This window comes from Notothenia rossii, assembly GCF_949606895.1.
Source record: "Notothenia rossii genome assembly, chromosome: 8".
Taxonomy (NCBI): Eukaryota; Metazoa; Chordata; class Actinopteri; order Perciformes; family Nototheniidae; genus Notothenia; species Notothenia rossii.
The window spans coordinates 4,627,881-4,639,224 of record NC_136906.1 but is presented as its reverse complement, the minus strand read 5'-3'; the positions used below and the strand labels follow the sequence as shown (position 1 = coordinate 4,639,224).

The window sequence follows — 11,344 nt, the reverse complement described above, 5'->3', positions numbered from 1 at the left end:
TGAGGCTTTGGCGCCACCTGCTGTGCCGGAAGTGGAACGGATTATTTTTGTAGTTTTTTTATATTTTGACAGACTTTTATATGATTGTTTTTAAGATACATTTCGACAAACTAACCTAAGATTTTTTATGAATTTTACAACATACTCTGTGTCTTTTTCTCATAAATTCTGACATACTGACAATGACATTTTTAAAGATATTTTTGACATTTTTATACTATGACTTTATTCTGATAAATTCTGAGATACCATACTATTAATTTTTTAACCCATAAGAACCCGGACCCATTTCTACTTTTGTGGAAATTAAGGGGAACATAATTTAGACTAAATAGACCACCTAGAACACATTTCTGACAGGTAACCCCCCCCCCCCCCCCTAGTGTCACATATCTGAAAAGTGACGTATATGTCACATTGGGCTTTAATGGTAAAGTAACTCTTATTTCTAACTTAATTAATGAGGATGATTTGTTGGTTTATATGAGTTTGAACATTCTTTGAATTGAAGAATAAAGAATATAATAATTCAATAAAATTGAATCAGCTAAATTAACTGAGCAGATCATAATCATATTTCTAATTGTGCATATATGTCACTTTGGGTTTACTGTGAAAGTTTAGGGTTAAAGTCCCGATGTGACACCAGTGTCACAGCGATGTTTGTCTCATTAGTTTCATATCAATTTGATCAATAAATGTTTCCACAATAGGTTAAATGTAATAAAGGACATGTTGCATTTTAATTCTTAAATGGCTTGAATTTTACCTTTAGCAACAAAATAAAAGCTTTTGAAATGTAGCTCGTTATGTCACATGTGTTAGCCTGGCACATGGACATCTTGGACATGTTGTCATGGGAACACAGAATCAAATGACCTGGCACATGGACATCTTGGACCAAGTTGTCATGGGAACACAACATCACATGACCTGGTCCAGGACCCACCAGACTGTTCAGGGTGTGTCACTCAGGGACTTCATGAGATATAAACAAGGCTAAAGCTGTATAAGGAACTTTCCAGAACATCTAAAGGTCATGTGACACCTGTCTCACGGTGGGTCCTTATGGGTTTTAAGATATTATTGACATACTTATACGATAAAAAACTATATTATGACCTTTTTTCTACTTTATATACTATGATTTATTTTTGTATTTTTGATCATACCATATATCTTTTATGACATTTTTGACGTTCTATTTTATATATATTGTTTTTGACATACTACACTTTGACTTTCTTTCAGTATGGAGAATTTCCTATTATTTTACTATATTTCTAGACATACTATAAAATGATTCATGCCTTTTTTCAACACACTAGACTATGACTCTACGACTATGACTATGACTGATTGTAATGCACTGTATGCCGCCCTAAACCAGACCTCGCTGGCACGCCTGCAGCTTGTACAAAACGCTGCGGCTCGGCTGCTTACAGTATGACCACATCACCCCAACTCTGGCTTCCCTCCACTGACTTCCTGTCCATTTTAGAGTTCATTTTAAGATCTGTTGTTTGTTTTTAAATTGCTTAATGGGCTGGCCCCTCAGTACATCTCCGACCTCCTAAAGGTGTACACCCCCTCAAAGGCTTTGAGGTTGGCTGATCAGCTGCGGCTGGTAGTCCCTAAAACCAAGAAAAAGACCAGGGGAGACCGAGCCTTCTCAGCGGTAGCCCCCAGGCTCTGGAACGACCTGCCACCCCATGTCAAATTGTCGCCCACTCTTCAAGCTTTTAAGTCCCGCCTAAAGACCCACCTCTTTCGAGTCAGTCTGAGCCAGGGCCGTCCCTCCCTACTGGCTGATCATGCAGACTGCATGGGGCCTCATGTTGGCCAGGGACGGCCCTGCTCTGAGCTATGCACTACTTATTTTATGCTTTTATTGTCTGTCCATAGCCTTTATGTGCCTTGTATCTATTCTTATGTGTGCCTTTGATCTATTCTTGTTATATTATATTTTATTATAATGTTATGTTTGTTGTGAAGCACTTTGGCAAACCCTCTGTTTTTAAAATTTGCTATAGAAATAAAGTGGATTGGATTGGATGACTCGTTTTTCAACATACTATAACTTTTTATATATTTTTGACCTACCCTTTATTTTTTATGACATTTCTGACATTATATATACTTGAACTTGTTTTTATACATTTTAACATACTGTATTATGACTTTTATGAACTTTTCAACATACTATACAATGACTTTTGATACATTTTGACAAACTATTTTATATATAATTTTCTGACACTGACTTTTTTTATCGCTATAGGCAAGGCAAGTTTATTTATATATCACCTTTCAACACAAGGCAATTCAAAGTGCTTTACAAAAATAAAAGACATTAAGAACATGGCCTTTAAAAACAGTCAATAAAAAGCAAAGATAATAAAATAAACATTAAAAGAAAAAAGACATGAATAAAAGTTAGAGTGCAGTCTAAGATGTGAATATATCAATTAAAAGCAGCGACAAAAAGAAAAGTCTTCAGCCTGGATTTAAAAGTAGTCAGAGTTGCAGCGGACCTGCAGGTTTCTGGGAGTTTGTTCCAGATATTTGGAGCATAATAACTGAACGCTGCTTCTCCATGTTTAGTTCTGACTCTGGGGACAGAAAGCTGACCAGTCCCTGAAGACCTGAGAGATCTGGATGGTTCATCATTTAGCAGGAGGTCAGAAATGTATTTTGGTCCTAAACCGTTCAGTGCTTTATAAACCAGCAGCAATATTTTTTAAATAAAATGTTGACACACAGGAAGCCAGTGTAAAGACTTCAGAACAGGAGTGATCCACTTTCTTAGTGTCAGTGAGGACTCGAGCAGCGGCGTTCTGAATTAGCTGAAGCTTTCTAATAGATTTTTTAGTGAGACCTGTGAAGACACCATTACAGTGAGTCTACTGAAGATAAAAGCATGGACAAGTTTTTCCAAATCCTGCTGTGACATTAGTCTTTTAATCCTAGATATGTTCTTTAGGTGATAGTAAGCTGATTGAGTAACTGTTTTAATGTGACTGTTGAAACTCAGGTCAGAGTCCATGACCACACCTAGATTTCTGGCTTTATCTGTTGTTTTGAACAAACATTGCAGACTGAAGCTCAGCGCTAACTTTAACTTGGCTCCAAAAACCATTACCTCAGTTTTGTCTTTGTTTAATTGGAGAAAGTTCTGACACATCCAGTCATTGATTTGTTCAATGCACTTACTCAGTGTTTTAATTAGAGCATAGTCTCCTGGTGAAATGGTTACGTAAATGTGTGTCATCCGCATAGCTATGGTAACTTATTTTGTTGTTTTTCATTATCTGAGCCAGCATGTAGATGCTAAAGAGAAGAGGCCCCAAGATGGAGCCTTGAGGAACCCCACATGTCATATTTGTCAACTCAGATGTGTATTTACCTATAGAAACAACGTTTTTTCTGTCCTTTAAGTAGAATTCAAACCAATTTAGAACTCTTGACGAAAGTCCCACCCAGTTTTCTAGTCGGTCTAGTAATATGTTGTGGTCAACAGTGTAATAGGGAACTATCCCATTATTTTACCATATATATATATATATATATATATATATATATATAAAGAAATGAAACTGTGTTGATAAATGGCATTTTAAATGATTTTTTGTGCTTACAAGTTGGATAGCTAGATTCAACTATGCTGGTCAACACGTTTTTGTAGAAACAGGGTATATGCAGGAATCCTGAAGTCAAATTTACCCTTTCCATACATTTTAGGACCTCATCGCCACTTGGAGTTTTAACCGGTTACATTGGCGACACACTTTACCTCACATTGACTATATACAGTATTGATTGTCCTTCCTCCTTATCTTCCAACCATTTGGACGCAGACTTGCATTTCCCCATAACGATGTTGTTTAACAACCGGCGTAAACGGACCTTCGCGCGCTATCAAGCAGTGAGCGTGCAATGTCCTGTTCAGATGACGTCAAACCCAACAGGATGCCATAAATAAACTACACAGAATCACACTACACACCTACGCAATGATTACATTCAGGCAGACTGTAGAATACAACCTCTTTGGACCATTTATATACTTATTGACAACAAGCTACAAAATGTAATACCTTGGAAATTGCCATGTAATACTTTTTAAGTCCACGAGGACACCCTGAGAAAGTTGTGTGACAGATAAACAATGCTTTCACCATTTCACTCCACTGATTAGCCCAAAGGACGTGAGAAATCTGACTAATGAGTGTGGCCTTTAGATCCTGACACAATTAAAGTGCATCCCCAACAAGAAGCAAGGTGATAAAACCTGGGTCAGCCTTCTTTCTCACACCCTTCTGGACAAGTGTTCAGAAACGCTTTGAGTCATTACTCACCAAAAAGAAAACAACCAGACCAACATTTCTTATCGTACGATCCCATTTATTTGTAGTGCAAAAGTAGAACAGACAGTACTACCGATCTTCTTCTCAGACCCCCGTGTGAAGTATGCTTTAATCTACGAGACCTTTATAGGAATCAAACAAAACACACAACCTAAAACCCTTCAAATGTGCAGCAAAAGATAGTGACGTAACACTATAAATATGAACTCAAACAGCAGTAGAAAAACGTCAAAACACAGCAGGGTCTACGTAGTCCATCAAACAAACTCACAGGGATGTAGATCAAGTCAAACAGTAGCTCTGATCTGGGACTAAAATGACTACATGAGGTGAAAACGGGAAAATTAAACAGTAGTAAATAAAGTGTTGGTATTAAAACCTTATCAGACTTCCTGTCAACACACATTTAAAAGATTTCCAGCGTAGAGACATTTCCTTCCAGTTTAGTGTCAATGAGGTCTAGCAGCGGTAAACAGCCATTAGCTGAGTCATTATTATTATTAGTGTTTGTATCATAATGGACTCCAGTGTATTCCAATGCCAATCAAGTCTAAAGTGGAGAGTGCATTAAAAAGGTCCAAACCCTCAAAAACCCTGTTTCAATCTTTGGGAAGAGGGGAATCTAATCAAAAAAAAAAAAAATATGTAGAGAACATTTGTATGTAAAATATATGATACTTTAAAATGTTCATTCTCCACCATAGAGGGAGGCTTGTTTTCTTTGAGGCACTAAACAACGTCACCATAGGAAAGTGCTTCGATGTATCTGTACGCACATTTTAACCAATTCTTATAATGAATTTTAGAGAAATAGATAAAAAGGGGTTGAAAAAGACTAAAGCCATCAACACAACTTTTTCGAGCATCTTCAAATTAAATTAAAAAAAATCCAAACAGATGATCAAGACGACAAAATAAATGCATCGAGGAAAAACCACTCGGATGTACCAGTCTGTGTGGCTTTAAGTCTTTTCGAGCCCTCATTATGGTAAATGTAAAAGCCCCTAATAACTCCTCTCTAGTCTAACATTCTTCAACTGTAACCTTAACAACTAGTTCACATTTCATCCTGTTCTAGAGCATAAAAGACTAAAAACAAACCATAAAGAAACAGGATAGTGTCCACGAGTCTACAGAGGAAATAAAAGTCACCTTACAAGGTGATTCAGCCTCTTTTCAGGACTTTTAAAACTCAATTTTATTTTGCTTTTAGGAGTTTATTCTGTGTCCTCCAGGGCTCCACAGAGAAATGAATCATCGTCGTACCATTGACAGCCAGCAGGGGGCAGCAGCAGCGTGGAAATCCTCTGAGGGGCAGAGATCCAGAGGAAATTAAGGCAAAGTTAGGGGGAGTTGAGGTGCTTCTCCTGGTTCCTCTCAGAGTCTCTTTTATCTGGGGTGGTTTCGGATGAGGCCTCTCTTGGCGTTGGTGGACTGTCTCTGCTGAGCGAGGAAAGACATCGCCTGTTTAGACGGACCGAGACGCTCCCCGGAGACTTTCTGATGCAACGCCATACCCTGAGGGAGAAGAAGGGGGAATTTAGTGTCTCTACTTTAAAGAGTCCTCTCCTGCTGATCTTCAGGTGTATATCAGTATGTAGTGTCTCTACTTTAAAGAGTCCTCTCCTGCTGATGTTCATGTGTATATCAGTATGTAGTGTCTCTACTTTAAAGAGTCCTCTCCTGCTGATGTTCAGGTGTATATCAGTATGTAGTGTCTCTACTTTAAAGAGTCCTCTCCTGCTGATGTGCAGGTGTATATCAGTATGTAGTGTCTCTACTTTAAAGAGTCCTCTCCTGCTGATGTTCAGGTGTATATCAGTATGTAGTGTCTCTACTTTAAAGAGTCCTCTCCTGCTGATGTTCAGGTGTATATCAGTATGTAGTGTCTCTACTTTAAAGAGTGCTCTCCTGCTGATGTTCAGGTGTATATAAATATGTAGTGTCTCTACTTTAAAGAGTCCTCTCCTGCTGATGTTCAGGTGTATATCAGTATGTAGTGTCTCTACTTTAAAGAGTCCTCTCCTGCTGATGTTAAGGTGTATATCAGTATGTAGTGTCTCTACTTTAAAGAGTCCTCTCCTGCTGATGTTCAGGTGTATATCAGTATGGAGTGTCTCTACTTTAAAGAGTCCTCTCCTGCTGATGTTCAGGTGTATATCAGTATGTAGTGTCTCTACTTTAAAGAGCGTGAGTTTTATAAAGTCATGTCACCATATTCTTGAAGTAAACAAATGAGTTTCAGCTCTAAATCAAAACCTGTATTGTTTTTGAAATGCATAAAAACCCGTTTGGTCATCCTCATGTTTTTTCTGTACTCTTAAACTCACCATGTTGTACCAGGCGGTGATGATGAGTTTCTCTTCCTGGTCGTGTCGGACTCGGCTCTTCTCGTAGTCGTGCTGCAACACATCAGCATTCATTAGTCATTGTTTTTTTCTGCTACACAGGGTTCATCGTTTATCTCTTGATGTCAGAGAGTTCGTACCTCGAGGTGTTGGAGCTTCTTCTCTTTCTCCGTCAGCTGGTTCTTCAGAGCCTGAATCTCCGGAGCCCCGGGGTCCGGCTGCTGCTTCGGGTCCAGGGTTTTGATCACCTGAGAAACAATCCCTTTATCACTTTATAGAGATGGCAAAGTACACACATCCTTTACTCAAGTTGAAGTACAGATACTCGTGTTTAAAAATACTCTGGTGAAAGTAGAAGTACTGACTAAACTTCTTTACTCAAGTGAAAGTAAAGAGGCTTTGAAATGTACTTCAGTAAAAAGTACCCATAACTAGCAGCTGTTTTAAAGAGTACCTGACCTCCCTTTATATTAATAGAACAATAATGTCATTGTTAGCTAATGAATGTTTCCATGGTGACCAACGGCAACATGACAACGTTTCCATTGGTCCCTCTTCTTTAGAGAAGACCAGGAAATGATGGATACACGGATCGTGTTCAAATCAATAGGCACGCAATGACTCTAAATAATAATGATCACGCCACCAAACACACATTCAAACTAAAGGAACCAGCCTGTTTGGGAAATGAGAGAAGTAGAAAGTACAGGTATTTGTGTTCAACATGTAAGAAGTAGAAAGTACAGGTATTTGTGTTCAACATGTAAGAAGTAGAAAGTACAGGTATTTGTGTTCAACATGTAAGAAGTAGAAAGTACAGGTATTTGTGTTCAACATGTAAGAAGTAGAAAGTACAGGTATTTGTGTTCAACATGTAAGAAGTAGAAAGTACAGGTATTTGTGTTCAACATGTAAGAAGTAGAAAGTACAGGTATTTGTGTTCAACATGTAAGAAGTAGAAAGTACAGGTATTTGGGTTCAACATGTGAGAAGTAGAAAGTACAGGTATTTGTGTTCAAAATGTAAGAAGTCAAAGTAAAAAGTTGTGGACTAAAGTTCTGACACCAGAAACATGTACTTAAATACAGTAACAAAGTATTTGTACTCCGCTACTTCCCACCTCTGATTATTTTTGCTGTATTAATATTTTAATTTGTATTCTATTTTATTTTAAATACTTCTTTGTCAAAATCTGGCACCTTCATTACCCATAATGCAACTGTTGGACAGTTACCAACATATTAAGTCAAACTTTAAAAAGGGAACAAAGTAAGATCTGTGTGGACCAGTCTTAGTTTTGTTAAAGCTTTAAATCTTCAGCCACACTTTAGTCTGTCTTTTTTCTACCGTTGATGTTTTAAGAGTTACTGAAGGGTTTGTTCAAACTGTAAATTATATTATTTGTAAATGCTGAGTTTCACTGACCGTCCTCGCCTTCTCCACATATCGTTTGTACCGCTCCTCCATCTGCTTCATGTCCGCGTCTTTCTTCTTCAGACTCTCCTGGAGCTCATCGATCTTCCTCAACACTGAGAGGGAGGAAAACAAACATCTGAATATAATCTCAAAGAGGCAGCCGTTACAGAATACAAGATTCTAGATCATTTTTTATACACAACTTAGAATCAGTCATATTTTTCTATATCAATTTGACACTGCTTAATTTTGTATTGTGCAATAATTCTCATGTTACATTTTTGTATTACTGTTTTACACATTCGAAATAAATCAAATCAAAAAATCTAATCAAGAACTTGACATTAAGAAAGTACTCGCATCCCCCTCAGTGTACACATCTGTATATTCCTTCTACCGTCTTTTTCATTTTCTTTATACATGAGTGTAACACATGAGTCACTTCCGGGCAAAAATGACAGCTCCGCCCACTTTTGGGGGAAACCAAAGCTGTCATTTGAATGGCCGTCGATACAAATTCGGAAGTCTTTGGCAATCTGATCAGACATTTTAGAAAACCGTGGATTTTCTGATCTTCAAAGAGCCCGGTTACGATGACCAGTCAGGCAAACAATTACATTCAATCTTTGGAAATCGTCGATCGGGCTCTATATATATGGTTAAATATAGCAGTTGGCGATCGATGTCCATAGATGAGAGTAACATCTACGTCACTTTACGGCCCCGCCCATTTTTTTCCGTCTCCGTCTCATGAGAGTAACAGCTGGCGAAATTACATCGGATTGGCAAAAACTTCAGAATTGGTAAAACACTGATAGCGTTGTTTTCCCCCAAAAGTGGGCGGGGCCGTAATTATCGCGGAAGTGAAATAGGTGTTACTCTCATCTACATAATGTATTTATTTTGGGGATTTTTTTACGTCATTTATATTTTATTGCATGTGTGGAGAATGTGTTTGGTGTTTGGGATAAAGAAAAAAGAAAAAAAAGGGGGTACATATTGGCATCACGCTCCTTCTTGATTGCGTTAAGAAACTACTCACTCTTGCCGTCCACTTTGGGCTCCAGGTCATCGATGACCTCTCTCTTCTTTTGCAGATCAGAGTGAGCTTCATGGAGCTTCTCTCTGAAACAGATACACATCAGGAGAGAGAGTTCACTTTAGTTTGGGACAACATGGATAAATATTAGCCGCTTTCACACCAAGCACTTTGCCGTACTTAGTTCCCAGCACTTAGTTCCCAGCACTTAGTTACCAGCACTTAGTTACCAGCACTTAGTTACCAGCACTTAGTTACCAGCACTTAGTACCCCCATGGAAACTAAGTCCAGATCGCGTTTACACCGGACTAAGTTCCCTGAGGGAAGATTACGCAAATGAGCCGCTGACGTCACTTCTTCTTCTGCTTTGGATTTACTGGCAGGCCGCAAACCACTTCACGGCGATTTACTGCCACCCGAAGTCCTCGGAGCCCGACTTTGGGTCAACCCAAAAGTCCCGAGTAGATCGCCAGAACGCCGACACCTCCTCGTCTCCACCGCTCCAATGTTTTTTTTTGTGTTGCAATAAGTTAGTCTCTCTCCGTTGGTGCGCTGGGCTAATGCTAATAGTGCTAATGCTAGGAAATAAAATGGCGGCTTCAAAAAAACGTTTAGGAGTTTTACTGGGCGTGGTTTGCAATCCGCCCAGCCTATCAGAAATTGGAAATTGCAAAAAAAAGTTCCAGAACTTTTTGGGGTGAACGCAAAATCCCAGGAACTATCAGAACTATTCCTGGGAAAAGTACTCCGGTGTGAAAGCGCCTATTGACCTTTAATTTGGTTGAGTGGTTATTTTTTAAGCATCTTTGAGCACTGCAAAAAGCACTATATACACATATTACATAATATATTATTGATAAAAAATGTAAGGTGTTTTTAGACTAGGTTAGTTTCTTATAAATAACTATAAATTGCCCTTCAATCGTGTTTTATTGTCAGAGTTTATCGATTTTTATTATCTTCACGGTTACTGTACATTTTCTACTTTTTAAATCCAAAGTCAACTTTATTGTCAATCTCAAAATATGTTTGTACACAAGAGAAAGATCGAAATACTGTTTCCCACAGTCCCGAGGTATACAAAAAAACACATAAAAATACAAGAACACTCAATAATTTACAAAAAAACAAACACAAAATAATCGTTTACTTCAAGTAAGCAGGATATATATATAAAACAGATGATGTACATGCTGCTTTAATTCTATTTTGAGATGTTTAAATTCTACTATTGTTTATTTCTACTATTTAATTTCTTCTTCTGCAACGCAAACATTTATTTTTTATCTCTTTGTGTTACCTTTTGAGTATTAAAAAGTGCTTTAAAATATATATGTGTGGACCCAAGGAAGTAAAGCAAGCTAATGCTAATGTGAGTGCTAATGGACATGCTAATGGTGATGCTAATTAAAGAACATCTGGATGTAACAGTGGGTTTACTTACAGATGCTCCTCCAGCTTTTTCTTCAGTAAGGACGACTTCAAAAAGGAGAAAAGAAAACATATTAAACTCAAACTAAACACACAATGCTTTCTAATTAAAACAAACACACATTAAAAGCTGGTAGAGAGTTGAATCATGGCCGGGTGTGGGAGGGCCGTACTTACGATGGCCTGATTTTGGCGGGAGATCGGAGGAGGCGACGCAGAGAGACAGAGAGGAATGTTAGAGTCAATCACCACGGCACACATGGGTTAAATACATCGCACACGACATGAACCAAACACTGCAACCGCTACTAAAACATGCCATGCATCCAGAGCTGAAACTACAGAATCTTAATTAGTGGTTGATACATTTTTTAGATCCCTTGTTGAATATGTTGGTCTAAAAAAAAGGCAGAAAATAGTGAAAAATGTCAGTTTCTCAAAGTCCAAGGTGATGTCATTAAAGGTGGGGTAGGTCATTTTGGGGAAACCAGCTGGAGTGCGCTAGAATTTGAAAATACACAACCGGAAAAAATCTGCCACTTCCTCACAGAGCCCCTCCTCCAACACACACGAACGCGCACATGACCAATGAAGGCACGAGATAAGTTTGTGCACAGATGGAAGGCTGACAGGCAGGTAGGCCATCCAGTTACTTTAGCCGGGCCGGCTCAGATGATTGGTCGTGCTTTTTACAGCGCCACGGCTTCTACAGATGATATTTTTTTATGAATTTTTTGTCAAA

At 38.4% G+C, this 11,344-nt stretch overlaps 1 protein-coding gene across 1 annotated transcript; it reads right to left on the bottom strand.

Moving 5' to 3' along the window:
• Positions 1–4,383: 4,383 nt before the first annotated feature.
• LOC307014572 (protein Hook homolog 3-like) lies at positions 4,384–11,138 on the bottom strand. The gene is made up of 6 exons (XM_079642559.1): positions 10,616–11,138; positions 9,174–9,256; positions 8,141–8,244; positions 6,856–6,963; positions 6,698–6,769; positions 4,384–5,885 (listed from the first exon to the last, which is right to left on the bottom strand). Coding segments are annotated over exons 2-6 (414 nt in total). The 5' UTR covers positions 9,175–9,256; positions 10,616–11,138; the 3' UTR covers positions 4,384–5,756.
• Positions 11,139–11,344: the final 206 nt, after the last annotated feature.

Bases quoted from the DNA above. Each gene is read 5' to 3' on its own strand.
- LOC307014572 (XM_079642559.1), bottom strand. The intron at 6,964-8,140 runs GTCAGTGAAACT...ATTGTTTCTCAG, and splicing joins ATGTGGAGAAGGCGAGGACG to GTGATCAAAACCCTGGACCC. The intron at 6,770-6,855 runs GTACGAACTCTC...GATGTGTTGCAG, and splicing joins AGAAGCTCCAACACCTCGAG to CACGACTACGAGAAGAGCCG.